A 27,960-nucleotide genomic window follows, 5' to 3' on the forward strand; every position below is an offset into this window, starting at 1 on the left:
CCTTGTTGTCTCTAAACAGATTTGTTGGCAACAACTGCATTTTTTAAATTATAGGGAGGGGTTTTTTTCTTGATGAAACTTCACGTGTTGCTTTGAAGGTTTAAACTAGTGGTTATAGTTGCCTGATCTGCATACATATTTTAAAAGCAATGTAAATATGGAAGTGAAAATTGAGGGTCAAAACGTTTGACAGTCACGGACCAACTGACCGTGTCTCAGCCTCTGCTGAGGAGGAAGTTAATCAGGCAAGTAGAAAAACAGCAGTAGCAGCCAGAGGCAGGTCAGAAGGATGACACCTGGAATTGTCAGAAAACCTTCTGCCCCATCCTTTTAGTTTTAAAATTAAAAAAAAAAAAAAATCACTGACTAGATATTCTGTACCTTCTGTGCTTCTCTTTCTGTTCTTTCATGCTTCACAGTTCTTCCCTTCCTCCCATCTTACTTTTCCTTGTTGTCCCCTATTTCTTCCTTGTTTAACTTCATTAGACTTATGGGGATGCAGCACCATAGCTGTAAAAAGCTGTTCTGCTTGTTCTAGTATGCAGTTTCTATTTATTCATATCATGGGTCTTGTGGTTTGTGGGGCAAAGTTTGGTGTAACCCTTACTGGCTTCCTTTGCAGGCAGTTTACTGCTGCTAAAAAAAATAGGTTGAGCTTCTTTTCAAATATTTTCCACCTACGAATAGTATTTTTATACTACAGATCATTAAAATGTTTAAATTATGTTATTGTCATGGTGTAAGGAAAGGAGATTGTGCAAACTATTGTCATAAAATCTGTAAATACATGCCAGGATATTACCCATGCTTCTAAAATAGCATTTCTTCTAAAGTTAAGTGTGTGTTTTGGTGTGTGGGAATGGACTTGTTTCACTTCACAAGAAATCTCATGCGTTTGAGGTAGGGTTTTTTTTTTTTTTTTTTTAATTATGTGTTTCCCAGAGAGGAGCAGAAGTTATCCAGGAAGGTTTTTTATTGTGTTTGGGTTTTTTTTCTTTCCCCCAGTGAATTTTGTAATATATATATATATATCTCCCACCGTATTTTAAAGTTGTCTTTGTACAACTGTTTTTATTCTTCAGATGTAAGTATTTGTCAGCAATACAGTGTGTTTCTGAGCTCCTGAATCTTCTTGAAGTAGCGCCAGAGGAGGATTTCGGTGATTAGAACATGAATAAGTATAGCAGCAGGAAGACAAAGCCTTTGCTTTTGGAAGTGACTGTCGGGAGACAGACAGTGAGGCTGTGTTTTGTGCAGAAAGCGTACTGGGATCGTTTTCATGCAGTTTGTATGTAATTTTTTTTTTTTAAGTTGACTGGAACAGTGTGTTCTTTTGAAATCTTTCGGGTGTCGTGTCACCCAGCCTTACTACCAGCAGTTAATCGGGTTAATGGGCAGCTAGAGTTTGGAGCTCTGGCAGAGATGGTGCGCTTCTTATTTGCACTGTGTGACTTAATTTTCTTCCACTGATGTTCTGACTTGGACTCCCAGAGAAATGCTCTTCAGTGGCAATGCTTGTAATATTACCTTTCAGGATGTATTTTAAAAGATCATCTATTTGTTCCTTATTAGCAACAAAACCTGAGTTAGTAATCTAATGGCATCCTGTAAGATGCTGGTTAGACCAGATGAGGGGTTAGGAGTCGCCTTCCACCTCTTTTATATCTATTTTCTTTTTCCATCTTCTCCTTTCTTCCTCTTGGCTTTTTCTGGTATACTTAGGGGTTTTTTTTTGCATACATTTACAAGGACAGTCTTTAATCCCTCCTCTCCTAAGAACTTGCGTTAAGTTTCTAGCCTTCCAGTTCAATATTGTGTTGAGTTACATATTAACAGCGTCCGTTTCTGCTTGATGTGAATCTGGAAGCAACACACATTCTGTGGAAATGGGCCATAATAGTCTAAATGCCTTTATCGTATTCTCTGTATTTCCTCTATAGTACTTGCGCATCTTAGAGAAAGCAATGACGTCAGTCTTTGAAAAGTAAACTGTTTTGAATTATTGACTGGCGACCACGCATTCACCGATAGAGACGGATACATGTGTGTCCACTGACCAGAAGCCAGGTTAAAATGAACAAAATCCCTTACTAAATGGATCAAGGAGCCAAGAAGTTTATTCTCTGAAATGATGTCGTAGCAGAGTGCATAGAGAGGGTACGGAGAGAAAACTGGGCTATGTTTTCTTCCTGTGTCCAGGATTGATTTACACATTATTTAACAGAAATTAAAGCTATCCTTACGTAAATTTATATTCTGTCTTTATATGAGTTATATGTATTTTTTTCTTCCTAGTATTAAAACTTGGGAAGTGTTATGGCTTTATATTAAAGCATTCTGACAAGAAAAGTGCATCAAAATCTTCCAAAGTTTTCAGAAACATAGAATTGTAACCCAAGGCTTATAAATCCAGTGGACTTCATTTGTACTATGAAAGAATTGAGGATACTGTGACCGTAACAGGTTAAATTTGTGCTCTAGATTTACTGATGTCTGATGTTTTCAGATATTAAGTTGTGATTGTTGGTAACAGTTATGTGGCAATTGAAATGATTTTTCTCAGTCATCTCAAAGCACAAATCAAAAATGTTGATCAAGAAAACTAATGAATTTATTGTGAAATAAACACTCTTAAATCATGTCAGCATATTAGTTAGACATTTTAGAAATGTATACAAGATTAGCTTAATTTAATTAGCCAAGAAAGCATTAGCAGTGCCTTAAGAGCTACTTGAGGGCACTGTGATAATTGTAACACGCCATCCTAGCTAAAAGTAGTACTGCCAACGTCGTTCAACTTACTCGGTGGCAACCTAGAGCTCTCCATTGTACTTAATTGCTAATAGGAGCAAACACGGACTTGAGGATTGACATCAAGTGCTGTAGTGTGGGAAGGTATAAAGCTAAGCAGCATTTTTGTGCTCTGTAATACCAGTATATTTCAGTGTCTCTTACTGTAATTTCTCTGTGACAATAAATATTTTTTCTGGTTTCTGGGTGATAATGCAGCTTTTGCAGCATAAGCTCATTGCTATGTTTTGCTCCTTAAAAAGTCTTTAATGGTCAGCTATTGAAAACATAGAAAATGAACTTTAAAAAATTATTATTATTTCGCTTAAAATACTAGCTTTAAACATACCCCTTAGAGCTTTCTAAAAATTAAATTTTCCTTTATGGAAGAGCCTGATTCAGATTAACATATTTTCTTTGTCTTTTTTGCAAAGTGTCTTACAGTGTTCTGGATGTTCTGTGGTTTAGAATAAAACTACAGAAAAAGTTAGAGTTTCCTCCTTATGCTGGAAAAATTACACTTGCTGGCCACCCGCATGTAAAACTCTTCAGGGGAAAAAAGCTCCTCTCAAATATCTATGTTTTTAAAGAACTGAATTGTCTTACTGTTCAAGTTTACAGTAACATCAATAAAGGCGCTGAGGCTAACGCTTTTATAGTTCTTTGAAATACATCCTGAAATACAGAGCCTTGTGAAGTTATTCCAAACAATTTCAATTAAAGGCGGTTTCCCAAGAAAGCTCATCTTTTCAGTGCGTAATAAAATGTCGGGTTCTTTCTGTTTTAGTGGTCTGCTGCTCTTTTGGGACTTAGCAGGAGAAAATCAGTGATGTAAAACGAGTCGTGCAGTCTGTTCCTTGGTAGCGTGGTATTAATACGTCTGTGAACAGTGGGAAATAGAGCAATTGTTGGAAGCAATCTACGTCCAAGTTTCTGTGAAAATACCATACAGTCTGCATTTGTAATCCTTCCATGTTTCCAGAGGGGTGTCCCAAGTTTGAATTCTTTCTCTGTATCTTGCCAAATCAGTCTGGGCCACTATCAGAAGTCAGGACACCTCCGAAGTGTACGCGGTTTGTTTTGGGAGGCAGCTGCGCATCCTGTTCGAAGCTGGCTATCTTTGCTCTCACACTGTTACAGGGCCTTAAAAGGAAGCAATCTAAGGACTAATCCAGTGAGTGAATAAGACCTCCAAAGAATACTCAGGAAATGGTGTTGATGTTTGGTGTGCTGCATTGCTTCCTCTGAATACTGGGCTTGTCCCAAAGTAATATTAATAAAAGCTGCTTCTCCAACTACTGTCTCTCAGTTTAAACTTAAAGCAGAAGGCTTAACCCATTGCCGTGAGAGATCCCATGACAATTTTGCAAGAGTGGCATACAGCTTGGGGATATGCAAGATAATTAGCTCAGGTAATTACATTCTGATCACCTCCATCCCCCTGCAGTTTCAGTTGGATGTGGTATAGTTTTGCACATCCTGCCCTAAATTGTCGAGTATTTGCTCTACTGTGGGAAAGTTTTCATTCCGATCTAATGATGCTTTAAACGCTTTCTACGTAAAACTTTGTAAAACCCTTCTCAAACCAAAGCATCCAGCAAGTAGGCATCAGCGAGCTGAAGCTTTCACTGCTCTTATTTTGTAGCTGTGACTGTTTTAAAGGTTGCTGATCGTTTATTAGATGTTTTAGCTCTAATGTGTTAACTTTGTATGTGGGTAATACCACTCATGAAGCCACTTATTGCAAAGGGAGCTGACAATGTTTTTTTCAGCCTTTTTCATCCTGTCTTTTTTTTTTTTTGGTACTCTTCATGCTTTGCTGCTTTTTCTAAACAATTTTTCCATCTCTGAGTTTACTCTTGAAATATTGTCTTTATTACCTTTAATGGAATTTTCATGGTTTATTTTAACCATTAATTTTGCTTTAAATTGTTCAAGTGTTGTTTTGCATTTATACTTGCTTGGACTCTTTTAAATTAAATAAATTTAATTTCTTCTTGCTTGGTAGCTATTAAAACAGGCCACTTTTCAACCAGTTGTAAGATTAATGTGTTATCTTCTGTAAGCTTTTTCATTTTGCCCTGCTGAGTACGTGTATGCTATAATAGCTTCAACTCCACTTGACCTAGGTATAAAGGAGGTAGCTTCAGTACCCTTACCAGAAACACAGAATTTACGAGCTTGTCCAAGTTCCATAGCTTTTGTAGCCTGTTCTGAATTTTGTGGGTTTATTTTTATGCTTCTAGTAGTGTATGTTAATAACCTAACTAATGTAAAGCTTTGGTAGAAAGTTTGTGTCCGGGTGCGCTTGGAGTGGATGCTTCAGTTTGGGTGTTTTCATAATTTGGGAAATGGGCTTTCTGCTTTTCTCCAGCCTCCAGTCAATTGCTTTGTTTTAAATGGATAAGTAGTTGAGCTGAGCTATTTAAATAACCTGAAATGAAGAAGCTGTTCTTTCTGTACACGTGGAAGAGATTACTTGCATTGAAATTTGTTGCCATACTTCAGCAATCCCTCATTCCAAATACTTAATAACTACCTTCTATTATTTCTCTGATTTATCTTTCAGACCTTGAATGTTGTTTTTATTATGATTTAATTTCAATACATTAAACTTAAGATTTCATATTACAATTTTACACAAATTTAATTTGTTTTTTCTTTTGAAATACTGTCTTCAGGTGCATTGTAGCTAGAGATACAGAAGCGGTTTTAATCCTACATTTTTTTCACATAGAAGGCTACCTTTGTGTAGCTTCCCTTGCTACAGATGCTTCCTTGCTTAGCTTACTGAGTCAAGTACCTGGTCATGTCCAAACTTTGGGGAACCCTCTGGTCCAAGGGTTCTCTCTGTTCTCCTACTTGCTATCCTCATTCAGATCATTCTGCTTCTTTATTTAGGTTTATAGTAGTACTAAAAGGAGGCCATGTCCTCCAGACTTTCTTTGGGATGGGATTGTTCAGCAGAAACAAGATGGATTTTTGAGGACTAAGGGTAGGGAAAAAAGTTGTTTGAATGTTTACATTTTTTCTACTTCTGAATTGTAATCATTATTGAATGTTTACATAAATATAATTTTTGCTTTAAAAGTCTTTGTTAACAGAATCTAGAAACTCATGGAAATGTTTAATATGGTTCTGACTAAAAATGTCTTGCTTTTAGTATTCCTTCAGTGTTAAATTAGGAAGATCAGTAGTTTTAAAAACTTCCGATGTGTGGATGTTCTAGAAAAACTTCTGAGTGAGGCGTGGACCCCCATACAGCAGATTGAGACCTCTTCTCAGTAGACTTGCTCTTCTGAGGGTGTGTGATTTCACATGTGCTGCAAGCTGTTAACTCTGCAGTTGTGAAAATGAATAGACTTGCCAATATTAATGCTTGCCTGGCCATTTGATCAGCTGGATCAGGATCAGGTCACTGGTCCAGCTGAAACTAACCCTCTTCCCCATGTCCTCCTGCTTTCCCTTGCCTCCCCTCCATCCCTCCGATTTGATTATCGGCTGAAAATTCACAATGTCACCCTAATTTTAGTAAAGGCACAAAGGAGGGGAGAGGAACACTCATGGTGGAAATGCTTGGAGCGGGGCAATGATGATGGGTGGAGAACAGACCTCGAGCTTGCTATTTATGGGCTCTGTCATAGTTTGGCAGAGGCTGCTCTGTAGCTCACTCTCCCTTTCTTTCATGAACCTACAAGTAGCCCATAGATTGCAAGAGTTTTTTTGGATGTCAGATCAAAAGCCGTTGAAAGGCACTCGGCCTGGATATGAACAGGTGTCTTTTTCTATTATAGACAGGGGGAATGGTTGCAAGTGTGAAAATACACAGTAAACAGTGTTGTAGGTAGTGGTTTCTATTTTTAACCCTGTAAACTTTTAACTTTTCTCAAAAGCTTTCACATTTATTAAATAACCTGAATTCTAGAATTGAAGAGTTCCAGGAAATAAAATGGAGATCTATCGAAATAGTGGAAATCTATTGAAAAAGCGAAGCAGATCTTCTCATGCAAAAAATGTTTTTTTTTACCTGAATGAGTTGGGAAAAATTTATTCTTCTGAAAAAGTCTAGATGATGGTATTCTTTATATCCTTAATGGCTATTATTGACATAAGCGTTGTTTGCTGAAAAAAAACCACAGCAGCTGAATGGTAAAAGAATTTAGATCATCCTGCAATTGAGGCATTCTTTACTATCATTATCACCAATGAAATACAACATTAATAGTTGTTTATTCCAAGATCATCAAGCACCTAAGTATGAATCTTGTTATTTTTCCTTAACACCTGTGGAGAGCCAATGCCTGATAAATGACTGTGTGCAAACAAGTGGAAATTAGAGAACTGTGACCAGAAGATGGGTTCTTTTAAGCCAGCTTTGTCTCTTTTCAAGCTATCAGTAAGGTTAACAGATGAGGTCCTTAATGAAACTTGAAGTTCTTAGTAAGGTAGTTAATGTGCTTTAATCCAAATACATTTTTTCCCAGCTTCTTGTCATTTGAAGGCACAGGCAGTATACTTACACTGGATTTTTAGGACACAGAGGTAGATGTTTAGCATGCAGCAGTACATAGTGTACTGACATGAATACAGCCTGCTGTATTATGCTGTGACCTGGAGTTGAGTCATGTTACCTTCTTCCCCCAGACAAGTGTGTCAGGTCTTGCCTCTTCCCACCAAGCAGTCAGCCCTCCCATGGAAGAGGGGCTAAGGGCATTTGCCAGGAAGATGTGGGTCGGTGTGGGGAGGGGAGAGGAGCTTGTGAGGATGTGTTGGTGCTGGAGAGAGTGGGTAGTGCAATGTGTCATCCTGAAATTAGGACACAGTACAGATGTGTAAGGCAAGGTGTGGGCCCTAGTTTGAGCATGCTGATGAGAGTGTTTCAGCCGCTGAAAATTTGTACTGAGCATAAGGGCGGTTTTAGGCCGTCTTTTTTTTTGGGGGTGGGTGGGTGGGTGAAGATGCTATAAAGCATTCAAAAAATTGAAATAGGATTTGAAGGGATTTACTGGATTCTGGTCAGATGACATTATTGCAGTCATGGTAGGAAATTTGTTTGATCTAGTTACTAGAACTTAAAATGAAATAAGAGCAAAACTGAAAATATCTCAAAGAGATTGTGAAGTCTTTTGATTTTTTTAATTGCTTAGTATGCCTAGCCCAGAAATGCATTAGGAATGATACCTAGCTCTTACCTAACTTTCATCAAGAGATCTTAAAGTACATCTTTAATGCAATAAATTTGTAGAAGTTAATAATTTTAATCCATATTTTTTACCTTTACAGAAACTGATACACAAGGCAGCAAGTGGCTTATCCAGAATCACTGGACAGACAGATAGAGAGTGTTTTTGGTGTATTTTATTGGTATGTTTGAAACGACGTTCTAGTTTAAACGCAGAAAAAGCAAGTTATTTGTTAACTGAATAGTTACCTGAGAGCAAAGATGAGTGATCAGCTTAACTGGTACGCTGGGGACACAATCACGTTTTTTTCATGAATACAAGTTTTATTTTTGGAAAGACAACTTTTATCTTTTTATACCAGTGGGATAAAAATGTTTATTAAATGCATTAAATATCCCTGAGTGTGTATTTTATTTCTTTTAATGGACAGCCCATTTCCACAAGAAGTTTGCATGAACGGGTAGGGGAAAAGGTAGATCGGATTTTTTTTTTTCACATGTACTTTTAAAATACTAATCCAGATTATTAATATTCTGGGACATCTGAGAAGATGTGTTGTTATTCACAGGATAACATTTTAAATGATGTTAGACATAACTGGAGGACCTTGATTCAGTTTCTCCAAAATTAGTAAAAATAAGATTGAGAGATGTCTGAAGTCATTGTCTTTTCAGAGTGTCAAATGGAGAGAAAAAAGTTACTTTTAAATATCAGAAGCTAAGAATTAACTAAAGTTAGAAGTAGAGGTTTTTGAAAACCTGTAGGTGAAACAGATTTCTTGAAAATGTTTATTTCGTTATTAAGACAAAAGTAAATTTCAGGGTGTTTTGTGCTTGTTCAGTGGGTCAAAAAGAAGTAGTAATTAAAACAGTTTGTGCTTTTAACAAAATGGGGAGGAATAGGATCAAACAGTTGAAGATTGTGTCAGTGTGTCTTAATTTCATGTCTTAGACATGGGAAGAGGTCATAGAAAAGAGAAAAACAGATGCTGAAAGGTTTAAAACACTAGTTTGAAAACTCTCCTGTCTGATTTGTGTAGTCGTATGAGCAATCATGCTAACTTTCTGGGTGTGGCAGAGAGTTAGTCAGAAGAAGGGTGTGACCCACAAAATGTATGGCAAGGAGAGCAAGTTTCACCATGGTGGAAAACTCAGATATTCATGTCTGCATACCTGTGTTTTAATACAGCTAAACCTGTGGCAGACCAGACGGAGTCTTTTTCAGAAATTGCAAGGTGTGGTTGTGGTTTGGGTGTTACGTCACCCCTTACTCAAAAACTCGATGACCTTGCGTTCATGTACTTGGAGATGCCAGTGATAGAGATAGTTCATACTCATCCTGTATTACCAAGACTGCTGGATTATGGTTGTCTTGGAATGTTCAGACCAGCAGTGTAGTGAGGAGTTCTTTAGACGTTCTCTTGGCCAGGAGATTCAACTTACTTTAAACTTAACAGAAGAAACAAAAATCCCTATCCCCTCCCCTTCAGTATGCTAGAAGTAGTCTTTGTAGACTTGAAAATTAATCAGCTATCATGCTTTAGCTAGCTGGTCCCTGTGATACACCTGAAGACAAGCCATTGTCGGTGAGGACTCCCTTGATACGTGCGTCCTTCAGTCATGCTAAAAGACTGTATCAGTGTAGTCACTTCTTTTCTAAGAGGATAGACTGAGAAGGAAGAAGTCAGTTTTATTCATTGATTTCTAGTTTGTGTTCTTTCAAAACGTAAGGACTTGTCTCTAAATGTTTATAAATAAAGCTTTGTTAGTATCAAATTATTATTCTGAAATTTAGGGATGGATATGGAAGAGACTACACGTAATACTGTGTATCAGTGTTTTTGTAGCTTGTTCATGAATATGAGAATTACAATAAACATTTTTTCCATCTTTCTCCTTTTCATACAAAGTAGAGAAAACAGAGATAAGTATGCAGCTACATTTATTTTATCGCTTTATTTACTTATTCATTTTAGATTTGGTTTCTAGATTTACTGCTACCATCATTCAACTGCTTTCAGTGAAGGTATGTTACCAGAGTTTGCCCCACTACCTCTGCAAGACTCTTGCTGTTGAATCTTAGCTCAACAGCTAATTTGCGGTATTCATTCAGCTGTCACTTTCCATTTTACTCTTGAATCCAAAGATAATGAAGACTATGTTTTGCCAGTCTAGACCACGGGTGGTATCCTGTTAACTCCAGTTATTTCCTTACTCATTATTAGTGAGAGTGCTTTCTGTAAGAAGCTGCACTGGGTTCTGTTTGTTCTGGATCGCAGCTGGAGTTTGGTGGGTCTCTCATTTCTGTTAGATCAATACAGTTGTGCTAAATTTTGTTTACCTCTCTGTACTTCCTGACATGATGTAAACTCATTTGTTGATTCTTCTGTGCTTGCTTTTTCTCTGTGGCTTTGGTATGCTTTCAGGCAATTTCTGACATGATTAAGATTTTATTAATTCGTATTCTCTGCATTCTCTCAGCATGTGAGTGCATTTGCTTCAGTGCCAGTGTTTCATTAGGAGCTTTGAGTTCAGTGCATCGGTTCCTACTTCTGCAGTTGCATTATTAATTTCTTAATTTTTAAGTTTGATGCTTGTGTCATACTTTTCACTTTCTAGTCCCAGAACGTTTTCATGATGTGTACTGTTAAGTAATAAGTTTCTGGGTTGAAACTGAAGTACTATTTTTAATCACTGAATGTATAAATGGTTTGAGACCCAGTTACTTGAGGGAGCAAGTTGAGTGCAGTGGCATCGTTAGACCTCTTTTGCTATAAATGGGAGGAGGCAGTGGATAGACTGCTCTCTGTGAAGGCTTCTCAGATTGAAATTAATTTCTTTTCTTGTTCTAGCATATCCCAGTTTGGCTAATCTCTTGAGTGTAATGAAAACTCCATCTCCATATTTTACTGTAGGTAGGTGAAAGTTCTGGATGGCAGTCTAGGTGTGATTTGATTCCCTAGAGCTTGAATTTTTAAGATTGCCTGTTAACTGGAAAATGAAGCTTGGATTGTTATTAATATATTTAAAATTTCAATGATTTCTCATTGTAGTAGCTTTGCACTACTTCACAGTAAAACATTTTGTTATGTTACTGCATCTTCTACACAGGTGTACTAACTTAAGTTAGTATTTGGGCTTGACTACCTTAAAATTTAGACTTGCTTGTACTTGCTAAGTTACTGTGTAGAGTTAATATGCAGACAAATGAGGCTCAACTGAAAATAATATCCTAAACAAAGAATAACCAGAAATTATTGCCTCTGTTAAGTAAACCACTTCATTGCTAGTCTAGTTCCTTAGGCAGTTGCACTGATGTGATCACATTGACGGTTAGCCTGCCCTTCCAGTTTTTGAAGCTGTTGGCCAGCATCTGTTCATTTGACAGTATTAGAGATCTCAAAGATACTCGGCTTTTATAAATTTTGTGAATAATAGTAACTCGGTAGCAGAGGGAGACCTGAAGTAGCAGATTTTGTCTCCAGGTTAATCGCTAATATTTTGTTTTACCCGCCAGCTGACCACTTGGCATGCACATAGCTCAGAAGTAACTACATGGGTGTACTGCCTTTGACCGATAAATAGACAGGGCAAATGAGGAATACTAGCTAAGTTTGAGACTTGGGACCAGAGGCAGGGAACTGGAGGAGATGCAGAGAAAAGTGGTCATAGGAGACTTGGGAGGAGTTAGGATTTTTGCATGGGAAGGAGTAGAGATGGAGCATAGGAACCTAAGCATTACTAGTTTCACTGCTTGCAAAACAGCTTTAATGTTAGCCCTCATAAAGCTTCGTTACATGCTTGTTCCTCTTTCTTAGCTTCATTTTCTCTGTCTCGTCTAGCCGGTTTAAAACTGGTTCTGTGGCTTACCTTGGAACTCTGCTTCTATCCTGCACAGGGTAGCTCTTGTAGTTTCAGAAAGTAGTTACTAAAATTGACTTAGCAATGGTGTATTTCTGTAAGTCCAGAAATAAACTTGTGGCTGATTAAAGCAAAAAGTACATACACAAATGCTTACAGTATTCAGAAGTGAATATGTACACTATCAACATTTTGTGAAAAGTTGGTATTTTGTAGTTGCAGAGTGTTATGGAAAACAGCTAGGTGACTGCATGTGTATTTTACAGTGCTATGCAAGGTGCAGGTGTTTTGTATTTAGGAATGGTGGTAGTTACCTCTGCTGGCAGTTTGACTAAGTCTTAGTTTTATATCCCAAATTTTGCTTCATCTAATTTAAAGTTTTAATTATGATCTTCTAGTATAGACATTATTTTGAGTTACATTGATGTACTTCCTGAAGAAGTGAAATAATGAGGAAGAAAAAAGTGTGGGTTTTGTTTTGTTTTGGTTTTTTACTAGGGTTAAATGAGTCCTAGATTGAACCTTAATATAGACCTCTTTCTTTCCCTGGATTTACCTTGATAGGCTAACAATTATCAAAGTTAAAACTACTTTTAAAATGAGATGTGAACATGGGCTGGTTAGCATTTTAAAAGTTTTTAGTATTTAGTATTTTTAGTATTATTAAGAGTATTTACAAGTATTTATAGTATAAATGAAAATAACGTATAACATATTCAGTAAATAAATACTATATCATAATACCATATTTATTAATTTATTAGTAGTATAGTAAGTATTTAATATTAGTTAATAGTTGTTAATATATATAAATAAATACATATTTTAATATAATTTATATATATATAGAAATAAATGTTAAGGCATGATGTAGTCAGCCCATGTCACTCGCAGCTTGTTGTACCTGCAGGCAGTGGTCCCATCCTCACCTCGTGTTTTTTTTCTTGCATTATCTTTTGTACTTCTCTGATCCCTCACTGAAATGATTCAGCTCACTAACCAGGTAGAAAGCTAATCTAACAGAAGGAAAGTGGACTTTTGATGCTCTAGTGAGCTGATTTGGTTTATGGGTGGCTCAGAGAACCATCAGAAGAAGATCAAAGGAGATTGGAGTGGTGCTGTGTAGCCAGGCAAGGGAGCGCATGGGCCAGCCCCTGGGTTCGGTGGTGCTGAGCTGTCTTGTTGAACTGCACCCGTACGTTTGGATTTCTTTAGGCTTTGCCACTTTCTAAATACTGCGCTATGATAGTCTGTCGTCTTCTCTTAAGAAAAAGACTTTTTTTTTTTTTTTTAATTTTCTTGAGCACGTGAGATATCATGATGTTGAATGATCTGGAGTACAAATCATATTGTTACTGTTAATAAGCCTGATGAACAAATGGGACTTCCGTGATCACCTCCTTGCATATAAGTAAAATTATCTTTTGTTCTTAGTTTAAGTGCTTACTGACAATTCCTGGACCTTAATATTTGGAAATTGGTTACTCTGTTGTTGCAAGAGAGGATGTTTAGTTTTTCAGTCAAGACTGTTTCCATGAGCTAAAATCTGTGGTTTATAGAATTTTGATTTTTTTTTTTTTTTTGTAGTTCACCTTAACAGAAGCAGATCCTCCAAAGTTTGCTGTCTGTCCACTTCTTAAGTACAGCTCTGAAGTAATCCCTTGCTATGGTCTTTGAATTTCTGTCTGCATTACCTCTGAGAAACACAACAGGAAAAAAAAAACCGTCTGGTAGTGTTTAGGTGCTTCTTAAAGGTAAAAACCCTCTGGTAGTGTTTAGGTGCTTCTTAAAGGTGTTAAGACTAATGTTGTTAGTGTGTATAATGCTGTTAATGAACACATTAGACAACAAGTGCTGTAAAAGTATAAAGTCCATTTTCAGTTACTCTTAGCTGCGTGTTTGACAGTCTAAAGAAGAGAACAAGGTGTTGTAAAACTCTTACAAGAAGGGAAAGCATAATGTGACTGTTTAAGCATTTTAAAGACAAAGAAAATGTTGTTTAAGCATTTTAAAGACAATGTCAGTAGAATAAATTCATGCTGTGTTTCTAAGCATCTTTATTTTCCTCAGTCCTTTTTTCTTTTTATTTGCACTATTAGTTCTTTTTCAAGTAGGGTAAGAGTTAGCAGTGTCATGTATGATATAAAAACTACAGTGGGTTAGAGAAACGGAATGCTTGTTTAGAAATAAATGTAAAATATTATAGAAAAGTTTAATATTAAAAATTAAATATTTTTTTAGTTTCCAGTAATGTTTTCAGAATAAACATTTTTACTATTTCACACAAACTTGTTACTAAGAGTTTGGTAGAGACTTCCCTGTTACTGAGCTTAAGTTCCCTCTTTTTCTGTAAGGGTATATACAAATGAGCCGATTAAGTATGGTCTGATGCTTTTTTTCTTTTCAGAAAGATGAAGGTAGTGATGCTAGTTTGAGTGATAGCCACATATCTCCTCCCGCCAAACGTACCTCAAAACATGCTGATCCTGTGTGCAAAGACAAATCAAAATCACGCAGTACTGGGCAGCGAGAGGAATGGAGCATCTCAACTGGACAGTCCAGGTAACTTGGTGCCAAGAGAAAAATGAAGCCTTACCAATTTTTCCTGTATTGTTAACCCGCTTACGCTATTTCTGCAGTGAGCTGCAGCTCACGCTCAAGAGTGTATTTTTGAAGCGTGTTATTTCAATACAATTTTCTTTTAGTTTAAGACTCCAGGAACATGGGTTACATCAATCCTCTCATCTCTCTGTTTCCTTTCTATGCAAATTTGTGCAAAAATGGAAAGTAATTTTATTTGAGATGCAGCCTGAATTCTAGATTCTTGATACATCCCAATTTAGTGACTTAATTGGTATTTTTATGTACTCAAGCTATAAGAAGACATGGCATTTTAATTAGGAAATCAGTATTATCCTCATCTTTAGGGAATGGATAATGGTCAAGTTTCTTTCTTTCCATTGTCGTTTTCAGCCTCTCTTCCCTGTTCGGTTATAAGGACTCAAGTCCTTATAGTAAATTACTGTATTTTATTAAATATATCCTGCCACATTTGTACGACTCGAAAAAGAAGTAATTAGTTTCATTTTATAACTCTGATTAATAATATTTTACAAAGCATTCTTGTGTTCGTAAGGTTCTTCACATGATTACAAGTAATTATGAGACAGTGTAGACAGTATGTTCCTGGGCCATGAACTTTCAGTTAATACTGATTCTTTTGTACATATGTATTTCATATTTATGTACAAATCACAATCGTTCTTGCAATGCTTTGTATGTAAGAATGACTGTAATTCACTACTGGACTGTTGTCTGCTAGGATGAAGTATATTTAAAAACTATGCAAATCTTAAATCTCTTTTTTTGGTTTGTTTTTTCCTTTTAAAACAGAATAAATTAAATATAGCATATTATGTGCCATGGTCATGTGGGAATGTATTGAAACTCATGCACCTTCTATTTCTTTTGTTTATAAGTGTAGATTTGTACTGAACCTATTAGAAATGCTAAGAGAAAAAAAAAATTTAATGTGGCTGGGAGAATTTAGATCACTGTGTCAAATGAAATTTGGCCAGGATACTGAAACTTGTGTTGTTACTCATGTAGACCCACTGTGACATGTCTTTGCATCTGAGGTTTTCTTGTTGTTTTGTGCCAAAATCCAAAGCGCTGGGCCTAATAGTGATCTTGAGTCGCTAAGACATTTCCCAAAAGTTTTGTTGCTAAACCTATATTATAGTCAAATTTCACTTCTTCAATTGTGGTTTCTAAAATACTTAAAATATCTGGCCAGAAAAAAGTTATTGGAAAGTTGGATGTGGACATGATTTTTGTAAATGTGATCTTCTGTGTTGCTACTCAACCCTTGCAAAAATCCTTAGGTTACCTTTGTTTTGTAAGTATTTGTTATACATTTCTTAGGAATATAATAGCAAAGCCCACATCTTCTGTGCCTCTGAGTTGAACTCTTTGTAGTCTGTTGAACTCTTGGTCATGTTCAAGCTCAGATTGCATTTGGTATTATTAAGATTTCCCCTCCTTTTTCTCTTTCTCATCAAATTCATCATCAGTTTTCTAGTTTGAGAACAAGGAGTTTCTCCCTATCCAGTACTGGTGTGCAGTATGTACAGTTCACGTGTCTGTAAAGTACTTAGTGTTTCTGAGGGTGGAAGAGGGATAAATTTTTTTTTTTCCTTTTGCCTGATTTATTTCGCTTTTTTGCATAGCGATGTTGACAAATTACTTTTAACAGTCTGCCAATGGTTGTAGAGTTTTTGTTCATTTGTATTCTACTCTAAATTATCTTTTAGTAAAATCATGTCTAATAAATAAGAATATTTTCAATTTTTTAAAGATAAGCGAATGAAGGAACAATTGCTTACACAACAAAATTGCAGAAAACTCTGGAATACGTTTTTGTCTTGGACTGTGATGTAGTAAGGCTTAATTTTCCTAAAAGTTAATTTAAAAAGAAATTCAAAATACCAGATTGATAGAGAACATGAAAATCTTTTTTTACTGATTTTAAGTACACCCAGCATAAATTAATTCCATTCACTTAAGTTGGTGATTTTGTTAAATGTATTCTTTTTCTGTGAGTACAAAACAGCTCTTTTTGCTTCCACTGGTTTATCCAAGTGTTTGAATGATAGTTGCCTTTGAAGAGCTATATCAAGATCCTGTTCTGAAACTTAAGGGGAAAGTTAATAGTAGGACATGGCATGAGGGAACATTGGAGGGATTAACAAAAGAGATGTTTAGATAATTGGGGGGATTCATATAATTGATATTTGGCAGTTTTGTCCTCATTCCAATGTTGGGCACGAAGCAGACTCTTCAGAGGCTACGTGTCACAAAGGTTTTGAAGTTGTAGTGTATCGTGTAACATTCTATGTTTAAAGTTCTATTTTCACCATGTAACTTCTGGCTAAGGAGTGTTAATATTATTTGTGTGTCTAATATAATTGTTTCCTAGGTTAACTTCTCAGCCTGGTGCTACACTACCAAATGGACGTAGCTTATGTAAGTGTATTACAGTGGACCCTTTTGTATCTACTTTTACATTTAACAATTTTATGTCAATGATTTTCAGTTGCATATGTTTTTAATAACTTTACTGATTACTCTGACCATTTTGACCAGAAAAGTTACTGTTTTGGCTCAGTTTTCTTCTGTCAACATCTTGGATGCTCTCTGTGGACATGGGGAACATTCTTAGATGAAATTCCATTTCTTTTCTCAATTCAGACCTCTTGGCCATGATCTTGATGTTTTCCTTAATTCCCAAATTTACTGTTATGAACTAACTTTGGCCCTCCTCTCCCAGCTGGTCTCTTTAATTTACTTACTCTCTTTGCTCATTTAAAATTTGGCCTTCTATGGTTCTTAACATTACTTAACTCTACTATTGCTTTATAGAGACCTGCCTTGTCTGCAGCTCCTGCTACCTTGAACAGTTTTCCTATATGCTTGTACCTTACAAACTTGCCATCTTGTTGCATATCTCAGCTAAAACCACTTTGTCTTTCATGTCCCTTTTTCATCAATTCTGTCTCGTTTAGTTCTGTGTTGACTCTGTGTAAGCGTTAATCCATTAAGCATTTTTGGTATTTTTATTATTTATTGTGGTGCCTAAGGAACAATCAGAAGTGGGATCCCTTTTTGTTTGGCACTGTACAGAGTAGCTGATACAGATTTGCTTGTGAAATCAATGTGTTGTATCTGACCTTTTGATACTGTATTTGAAAGACTAAGAGTTGAAACTGTGGGCCAGTTGTGCATTTTAGTATTGATGTTAACCTAAAAATATTGAATGGATATTTGAATGCCAAATTTTCATCATAAAATAAGATTATCATATAAGGAAACAAGCTCGAGTCTGAAGAAATAGCTTGTAAAACAACTTCAATAGGAATTTAAAAAATATATTTCTTTAGTGAATATAAGGGTGCTCATACTGTGCTCCATAACTTTTGGTTTATTGTCCTTGCTAAGTATTCTCTTATTAATTCTTGTTTGTGAAAATGTTGTTTCCTGCATTTTGAAGTAGTAATACAAATTTCTCTTAGCTCTCAAAAGCCATCCCCTTCGAGGGGAAAAAAAGGGAGATGGGGACCATGCTTGCATAAACGGAGATATAGAAGTCAGAAAAAGTTGTCGGTCCAGGAAAAACAGATTTGAAACTTTGAATCAGAGTTTATTGTTTGATCAGCTAGTAAACAGGTATGTGGGGATACTTCAGTTGTATTCACAAAGCATCTTAATGATTTTTTAAAAAGTTAGAAAACCCTGTCTTCCAGTGCCATCTATGTGTTTTACTGTGGGAATGTATTAGCGTTGAGGCAAGCTAGGTTGTGGTTTGAGTTACAGGCTGGGTCCTGTGCTGTAACTGCCTTTGTTATCCATGCTTTAAATGCAAAGCAGCTTACCAGACTTTCATTGAGGAGTAAGCTACTTTGTGTTTACACCTGGATAAAACTGTGCATGTTGGCGGTTATTGCAGAGTGGCTGACGTGCTATAAATCCACACCCTAGTTTGTTTCTTAGTAACCTGTTTATGTAGTGGTACCCTAAATGTGATGTAAATTGGTGATTAGCAACAATGCTTGGAAGCTTTCTAGATTTTGCTTGTATGATTTTGATCATAAAATATCAAAAGTTTGTAGCTTTCTTTTTTTTTGTTTTTGTTTTTTACCATTTGTTAGTAATTCACATAGGGTGGGTGTCACTTTTTGACATTTACTGTGCAGACAAAGTAGGTCAGAGAGGGAGGCACGGTCTGGTCTGAGCACAGGAATGGGAGCCAGAAATACTTTTCTTGAAATATTATTTCTATGTGGCCCTGGGCAGGTCACTTAATATGTCTCAATTTTCCCACCTGTAAAATGGGTGTTAATAGTCACATCTGTGAGAGACTGCTTGCTCTAGTGCTTGGAAAACAATCTAAACATGAACATTTAATTGCCAAGTATGATCGTTATTGTTAAATGTATTCTGTTGAATCTTTTATTAATTTAATTTTCTTTTTCAATTTACTCAGTAACTATTTGGTATCAGTTTACAAATTTATATTGAGTTACATTTATTTTTCTAGTTGCAGTTGAATCTCCCTCTCCTCATCAACAATAGGAAAAAGTCTACCATGAAGATTGTAATTTGATAAGATCATGGTACTGAAGTCTATGTATGAACTTATACTGATAACAGTGTGTCCCATAATCATTGGAGGTTTTTAAGAACAGGTTAGACAAATGTGTCAGGAATGATTTAGGTATTGTGTAGTTTGTTCTTGCCTGGCAGAGCAGGTGGACTTTTCCAGGTCCCCTCCAAACCTGTTTTCTTTGATAGCGAACTATAGCATGATTTTACTTGAAGTGGTTATGTCACACATCACAGATATTTTAGAAGAATTGTTTAAAATTGAGAGGGGTGCTCATAATGAAATCTTGACTTTACTGATGTCTGTGACCAGAACTTCCATTGACTTCTTTCTAGGCAGGATTTCACCCTTTAGATTTACTTTTAAACAGCTTGAAAAAAAGAAGTGAAAGTTTCTGCCTTCTCACAATTATTATACAATTATAGTAGAATTCCAGTGGAAATCTACCATAATCACCATAGAGAGCAGTAACTAGGTGTTCAGGATGGGTGGCCAAATGATTGACTTGGCCTGGCAAATACTCTGTTTTCTTCCTTAGCAATGAAGCATCTTGGCCAAGGTTATTATTTATACACCACTATTGTTTTGACAGCTGTTTACAAATACTTCCGATAATGAAAATGTAGACTAATTAAATAGTAGATCAGAAATGGTAGTGAGCTCAAATAATGAATGATGAAATTCTAGGTGTTACTGATTTAACATTTAAAAAAAAAAAATCCTTTATGTATTAGTGTCTTTCTGAGGCCAGGGTAAGAAGCTCTAAAGCTTATGGGGTGGAGGCATTAGCTGCTTTCCCAATATTATAATTATGTAGGTAAAAAGCTTTACTTTCTTATTCTGCAAACTTAATCTTATCTGACACCTAATCTAACATCTAAGCAGTTACAAATTTATTTGCTACAGTTTACACTGAGCAAAAAAATTTAAAATTTTGTTTTTTAAATGTTACAGCCTAATTTGAACCCTGAATTTTAATAGCATCAGCATTTCTTCTCTTGCTTACTCTTTAGTTTATATTCTGTGGGTTCATCTTTCAGTTTTCTTTATTATGGTTGGGTTTTGTAGTTAATTGAGAGATTCAAAAGCTATCCTAAAATTTTCAGATTTCAATTCATTAAAAAATTTAAAATTTTGTTTTTTAAATGTTACAGCCTAATTTGAACCCTGAATTTTAATAGCATCAGCATTTCTTCTCTTGCTTACTCTTTAGTTTATATTCTGTGGGTTCATCTTTCAGTTTTCTTTATTATGGTTGGGTTTTGTAGTTAATTGAGAGATTCAAAAGCTATCCTAAAATTTTCAGATTTCAATTCATTTGTATAGTTAGTTGACTTGTAGACCTTGGAATAGCCATAGCAGACCATAGAATTAGATATGTTAGGTTGTTGGATGCTGTGTAAAAAGTTCTGGATGTCTGCTATTTTAAGACTGAATTTTTTGTGTGTTAACTGTTGCATATATTTTAGTACTGCTGAAGCTGTCCTACAGGAAATGGATAATATTAACATCAGGAGAAATAGGCGGTCTGGGGAAGTAGAAGGGCTACGGATGTGGACAGATACAGAATTTGTAAGTGCAGAGTGTCTCAGATCTTGAATAAAAGTAAAATCAAGGGGGAGAATGTGTGTTTTTGCCATCTCCATACATTTGTCTGTAGCTCTGTCAAAAGGTTTCAGATCCTCTTCAGTGGATAACATTAAAAAAACTTGATAAATTCAGAACAAAACTCATGGATATAATACTAACTCATGTTTTCTTTACTGATGAATTGACTTCTGTGCTCTCATGAGGTACTGCGGTGGTTCTCTTTTGGTTTGAAGCACACTCTGGTAGTCTGAACCATACATTTGTCTGTAGCTCTGTCAAAAGGTTTCAGATCCTCTTCAGTGGATAACATTAAAAAAACTTGATAAATTCAGAACAAAACTCATGGATATAATACTAACTCATGTTTTCTTTACTGATGAATTGACTTCTGTGCTCTCATGAGGTACTGCGGTGGTTCTCTTTTGGTTTGAAGCACACTCTGGTAGTCTGAAAACAGGACCAGGGACTGTCATCTGCTTTGTTCCCTAAAACACCTTGATACTGATGTTAACTATGTATTAGATGGACTAGGTACTGAGACACTTATTTTACCACCTGTTAAATGAGACTGCTTTTCTAGTCTGCCTGTGGAGGCCTGTTGGAAAAAGGCTTGGGGGCTAGAGATTGTGTGGAGTATTACTTACTGAACTGTGGGCTAACACTGTGAGTGACGTGGGACAGTACTGATAGGAGTGTATGTGAATTTTATTCCAGGAAAACATGGATATGTATTCTCGAGTGAAAAGAAGGAGGAAATCACTGAGGAGAAATAGCTATGGAATTCAGAACCACCATGAAGTGTCCACAGAAGGGGAAGAAGAAGGTATGGGTTGTAAAGAATTGTAACACTGTGGGCTAACACTGTGAGTGACATGGGACAGTACTGATAGGAGTGTATGTGAATTTTATTCCAGGAAAACATGGATATGTATTCTCGAGTGAAAAGAAGGAGGAAATCACTGAGGAGAAATAGCTATGGAATTCAGAACCACCATGAAGTGTCCACAGAAGGGGAAGAAGAAGGTATGGGTTGTAAAGAATTGTAAGGGTTTGTCTGAAATACTTATAAAACAAAGCTCTCCTCAACATAAGGTAGCCATATATTGCACTGCAGAAAGTAATTTGGTTTTGGATCTGGATTTGGAGTTATTAAATAGACCAATTAACAAGACTATTGCAAATAAGTACACACTGAAGGATTCCTCCTCTTTAGAAGGAGGAGAAGTTTTAGGGATCTCTACAAATAGGTTTCTTTAAACAAAAGCAGGCTTATCTGAAAGTAGCAGAACAAACCCTGGTTTCTAAATGTTTATATACTATGTTCCCTTACTCCTGTTTTCTGTAACACTAAGCAATTGAAGCTTTCCTTATATTCCCTGTAACAATCCTCTGGTGGAAGCCAGGATGTGATGCATGTAGTCTAAAACTATACATGTTCTGACTGACTCGCAATTTCTCATGCTGGGTGGCAGTTACCAGAAAGAATGTGTAATAGTTCTGCATCCTTCCTTTGCAGAAGGTATTAATTAAAGTCTCTGTTTTCTATCCATCCACTGAATTTTAGAAGGCTTGTAGACACACAACTGTATTTGAAATTCTACCTTCCTTTAAAAATTTGGATGCAACTGGCCAGTGGGTTCAAAAAGTATTGAGAAAGAAGGGATTATGGCTAACTTTGATGGCAGGATCAACAGCATGCTTGGCTTCCTTAAGAAATCAGACTCAAACTTCAGGGATCCATACAGGGTTCAGTGTTGTGTGTTTCAATTTTGAACTGAAACTGCTGTAGGAGGTATGGTCCGTCCTAGTTAATAAGAATGCAGTGTTAATTCTGAGATTCATGGATGGAAATACTGATCCTGTTAATAGATGGACCTAGGTGATACCTTTATACAGTGTGTTTATTTGCTTTGTGTAAAAATTATATTGTGAATTGTAAAGTTGTACTTATTTTCATGTTCTGTCAAATACTTGATTTTCTGAGGCTCTTATGGGAAAAGAGTGAGAAGAAAGGCATTATTCTTAATTTGAAGGACAATTGTTGAAGGAAAAAGATAGTGGGTAGAAGTGATGTTTGAAGCACTTTACTACTAAAATGAATTTGACTACATTTATTTTTCTTTCTATTGCTTTTCCAGAACCTTCTGTGGGAAACTAGAAGGCAGTTTGACAATGTGCTGTAGATTTATCTTGCTTTTCAAATTTCCAGTGATTTGCCAATTAGTGTTAATTAATAGGAGGGGAATAATTCTCAGTGACCATTAAAATGTTAATTTTTAGGGTGAAGATAGCTCTGGCATCAAGTAGAAGTGTTCTGAAAATATTTTCCCCCCCCAACAGAGTCTCAGGAAGAAGATGGAGATATAGAAGTAGAAGAGGCCGAGGGAGAAGAAAATGATCGGCCATATAATCTCAGACAGAGAAAAACTGTTGAAAGATACCAGGCCCCTCCAATAGGTGAGGAACTAGACAGTGCTCGTGCAGTTCTGCTCTACTGACCTCCAAGAATACCATAGGTGTGGGAAGGGAAAAGTTGGATGACTGCTCCTCACCCCTGACAGAGTTCCCATGCAGCGTTAGTGACTCTCATCTTGCTTGTGTTCACCACGTGAATACGACTGCTGAGACACAATCTATCAATTTGTCAGTGGTGGTGACGTTGCTAGTGCATGCTGCCTCATTGAGCTTTGCGAGTACTGCCATGTGCTGGGCTCAGGGTTGGAGGTGAACAGGGTTTAGGTCAAGAAATTCAGAAAGCAATCTAATAAATTAGATAATTACATGGAAAAAATAGTTACTGTTATGCCTGATTCTCTTGAATGGTAAGCCTAATTCATAACTGTAGATAAATTGCATAGCAGCAGTTACACGTTTTGCCTAGATGAGAAATTTAGAATAGAATAGTTCAGTTGGAAGGAACCTACAATGATCATTTATTCCAACTGCCTGACCCCTTCAGGGCTGACCAAAAGTTAAAGCATGTTGTTAAGGGCATTGTCCAAATGCCTCTTAAACACTTGCAGGCGTGGGCCATCGACCACCTCTCTGGGAAGCCTGTTCCAGTGTTCGACCACCCTCTTGGTAAAGAAATGCTTCCTAATGTCCAGTCTAAACCTCCCCTGGTGCAGCTTTGAACCATTCCCACGTGTCCTATCACTGGATCCCAGGGAGGCGAGATCAACACCTCCCTCTCCATTCCCCTCCTCAGGAAGCTGTAGCGAGCAATGAGGTCGTCCCTCAGCCTCCTTTTCTCCAAACTAGACAAACCTTGTGTCTTTAGCTGCTCCTCACAGGGCATGCCTTCAGTGATCCATACAAGTTTTAGCGTGGTGACTCTTGATTTTGAACCTTTTAATACTTCTGTTTGAAATAATGTATTCTGTGCATATTTGGTTTAGATTACAATGGTGTATGCGGTGTGCTATATCTTAAGGCCACTTGGAAATTAAGACTGTGATAGAGAAATGTTGTGGTTTATTTGTTAAGAGAAATTTCAAGACCCCATATTATCAGCTGTGCAGAGGTTTCTGTATGGAGTTTCATGTCCTGCAAATAAACTAAAAATGCTAGTGCCCTGGACAAATTACATTCTTTCTGTGCCATGATAGCCATAGCTGTGATGATTTGAGGAGGCTGAGGGTGGAATTCCCATGACTGTATCAAGCCAAGTATGGTGATAGTGAAATAAAGCATAAGGGGTTTGATTTCCCTCCACCTGCCCCCCCCCCCCCAGTTATTTTCTTAATTTGAGCTTTTGGAGAAACCAGCAATAACATTATTGGTAAAGCAATAACGTAGCACTTTTGCGCTGCATTTAGATTAGTTTATCATTCTTTTGTAATTGATGCTACAAACCTGTAACTTCTCTTACTCAGTGCCAGCTCATCAAAAAAAGAGGGAAAATACACTGTTTGATATTCACAGATCTCCTGCAAGAAGAAGCCATATCAGGTAAATGTCAATCTTTTGGTATGTACGTACCAACTTGTTTGCTTTCCCTTGGTACATTTCTATTAGCTTTTGATTTTCAAAACATTCTTGAGTGCGTTGTACGGTTCATTCACGCATGTGCGTGGGTCTTGAATTGTATCTTAGGTTCAGACCTTCATCAGCATACAGGAATGAATTTCATAGCACTTCATAACACCAGTAGAAGCTTTCTGATAAACAGAATGGAAACAAGTGTGCTGCAGGTACTGGAAAGAGAATTGCACGTTGCACACTGTAGCTTTTTCTGTAAGGGCGTATATTTAGTGTTTCAATCCAAAGCAGCAGTTTAACAAATATCCCCTTTCTATACTACAAAAATAAACAAATCAAGGTAACGTTTTTTGTTTTCTTTCAGTTCAAGTTTCATCCAAGTAATACTAAAAATTTAATAAAATATTTACCAAGCATCATTTTTGAGTCTTACCTTTTGTGTCAAAAAAGTCTGGAATACGCCAAGTTGTCTTGAAAACTGTCGATAGGCTTTACTTAACAAAATAGATGAGATCAGAGCTTAATACATTTTTTGAAAAATAAACTTACTCAAAACTTCAAAAAGATAAATCTGTGCATGAACAGAATCCAAGTAAACAAATGCTAGTCTCAGCTGAAACTCTCGTCTTCTTATTGCTCATTTTAATTCCAGAGTGAAAATATGAAAAGTAAATAAAACAACAGCAGAATCTTAGGATTCTACAAGTTTCTTTGAAATATAAATAAAAACATTTAATTTTGAAGAGCTTTTTTTCTTTTTGCTTAAAGTGCATATGACATTTTGTTGGGTTATCTCAGGACTTGTACTTGCTAGTAAGACGTAAAGAGTGTGAAAGCTGTTATCCGTTCAGTTTTAGCATGCCGATTGCTCCACTCTCATCTTATCCCTTCTTGTCAGGACACTGTCATAAAAATTCTTCCTAATTGCATGATATTCTCTTTGATATGTTTTTAAATATATCTAATTTTTGGTCATCGAACAGTAAAACTGACTGACCATGTTATCCTTTGGCAAAAAACAGCTAGTCAGTACGTTATCATGTTCATACAAATGATGCAGCTCACTATATTCACTAAAAATACATGAGTTTTTACTAGTAGCCAACTTTTTCATGCAAAAAAAGTGCTGACTTTTTTCAAACTGATACCAAACCGAACACCTTTTTGTACAGATGATGTAATGTATGTTCTCTAATATTTCTGAAATACTCAGTTTTCTGAAATACCATCATACTAAAATAAGAAATGGTTCATGCAGACTTTGAATAGTAATTTTACTTAGATTCAGATCAGAAGTTAAACTACAGTACAGGTATTTTGTGAAACTGTTCTGCTGTTCAGAATTAATGACCTCATAAAAAGAGACCATATGCTTTAGGAAGTATTGAATTTTTTCAAAGAATATTTAAAGGGAAGCATGAAACTGAGTAAGGAGATCTTGATTATTCTGTTATGTTGGAGGTGGCTACAGTGGTTGGAAGCTTTCCTAAGTACAGTTGCTGTCTGATGAGCTTCAGCAGCTTATTGATTGAATACTCAATCACACTTGCTGAGGTAACATGGACAGGACCACATATCCTATGGGGATCTATTGTTTTAGTAATGTTCATGTTGAAATTGGATATCCCTGTGACAGTAAAAGATGTTGTTCCCCTCCCAGATTATTTTGATAGTAAAACTAAAATTTGCATGCATCTTAAACCTGAACAGTACTGTACTTGCCGTTTCAATTTTGTTTTATAAAAGAATCAAAACATGCCATTCTACTGCAAAAAGGACTGAGTTTTATGTTTATTTTGCCACTTCAATAGGAGAAAGAAGCATGCCATTCACAGCAGTGATACAACATCTTCAGATGAAGAACGTTTTGAAAGAAGAAAATCTAAAAGCATGGCCAGAGCAAGAAATAGGTATCAAAACATCCTTGGTCTTTAGGAGGGTTTGATTTTTATTATTCAGCAGAAAACAAGCAGAATTATTCTATAATGTTCTATCAGTTCTGCAGACTTTTTTGATTCCACCTGTGATTACCTGCAGACACAGTGTAAGAAGATTGCTGGTTACATGCTAACATAGATTTTGAAGTCTTATGAGTAGATAATTAACAATAGTGATAAAAAGATGGAAAAATAAGAATATCTGTTTGATTCATTTGGGTTATAAGACAAACAACTTCTGTTGGTTAAAATGAATTTTTATTCTTGGTGTTACTTGGTCCCAGTTAGTTTGGTTGTACTCCCAAAGCTAGCTCTTATTCTTCTCTCCTCCTGTTGTGTAATAACGTGTGCGTTCTACACACCCAACACATATCTTTTTGACCTTACATTTATTCACCAGTTATCTAAAAGTGGAAGATCCGTAAGGTGTATCAGTAAATTTACTTACTGCCACAGATACATTAGTTGGAAAACTGAACAGAAAAATAAGTGTTTCCTCATCTTTCTTTTTCTGTCTCTTCCTGTCTGCCACACCATTCCAACCTGAGGAGTTCCAAAGATGTACAACTACCAAAAGTGTAGTTCCAAGCGTAACCTGTATCTTACTGGTACCTTTTTTCCTCCCTTTAACTGTGTATTTGACCTGATGTAATGTCTGTGTAGGGGCTTAAAGCTTCATTGTGTACACTAAGAAGCTGGAACAGGTGGATGTGAGTTATGGCTGATCTACAATATTTTTATTTCCTTTCTTTGGACTCTAATGAGCTATATTTTTTTAAAATCTGTTTTCCTTGTACTGTTAATCCTTTTCTTACTGTACTGAACTTATGCAGTTCATCACTGCCAGTGGAGAGTGTCCTGTTCTTTTGGTCAACGTTGTTTCTTCTGTGTTTAATCAAAATAGTCTGTCCAGCCTAGTTCTCCAGATTGAAATATCTGTATGGAAGCATAAAACTATCTTTATATTTAAGGAACTTTCAGATATACAAGAATAATTATCACAATAAAAAGGTTAGTTTTGATTACCTTATCAATCCAGGAAGGTCATCTCTTTAGGTAGTAGAAGGCATTTAATCTCTTGGTTCTTCCCATTCCAGCAAAATGATCGAAACACAACAATATTTATTTGGTGGGTTTTCTTTGTTGTTGAACAGATGCCTGCCTTTAAACTTTAGAGCAGAAGACTTAGCTAGTGGAATTCTGCGAGAACGTGTGAAAGTTGGGGCAAGTTTGGCTGATGTTGACCCTATGATTGTTGATAAATCGGTAGGTTTTGTTAAAACTTTTTATTTTCCTTCCCCCAATTATTCATAAGCAGAATTCACCACTGCCTCTCATTAGAGTTGAAGTAAATTCATAACAAGCTCACTGGTCTGTTTTGATTTTTTCCAAAGCTGTTGTCTGTTTATTCCTTTGGGCTACAAACACTTGCTTGTGGCCTGTAGGTAATCAACAGG

At 36.4% G+C, this 27,960-nt stretch overlaps 1 protein-coding gene across 1 annotated transcript in view; it reads left to right on the forward strand.

The window, feature by feature from the left end:
- Positions 1-14,228: 14,228 nt before the first annotated feature.
- The window catches only part of ATAD2B (ATPase family, AAA domain containing 2B), a gene marked incomplete at its 5' end in the record, with an annotated part of 67,625 nt that continues 53,893 nt past the window's right edge, over positions 14,229-27,960 (forward strand). Inside the window, 9 exons of the mRNA XM_019470648.1 lie at positions 14,229-14,395; positions 16,812-16,858; positions 17,905-18,058; positions 20,465-20,567; positions 21,300-21,408; positions 22,926-23,042; positions 24,461-24,536; positions 26,378-26,476; positions 27,658-27,769. Coding sequence (XP_019326193.1) covers positions 14,229-14,395; positions 16,812-16,858; positions 17,905-18,058; positions 20,465-20,567; positions 21,300-21,408; positions 22,926-23,042; positions 24,461-24,536; positions 26,378-26,476; positions 27,658-27,769 — 984 coding nt within the window. The remainder of the gene's footprint in view (positions 14,396-16,811; positions 16,859-17,904; positions 18,059-20,464; positions 20,568-21,299; positions 21,409-22,925; positions 23,043-24,460; positions 24,537-26,377; positions 26,477-27,657; positions 27,770-27,960) is intronic.

This window comes from Aptenodytes forsteri, unplaced genomic scaffold (genome assembly GCF_000699145.1).
Source record: "Aptenodytes forsteri isolate BGI_AS27 unplaced genomic scaffold, ASM69914v1 Scaffold175, whole genome shotgun sequence".
NCBI classification, from domain to species: Eukaryota; Metazoa; Chordata; class Aves; order Sphenisciformes; family Spheniscidae; genus Aptenodytes; species Aptenodytes forsteri.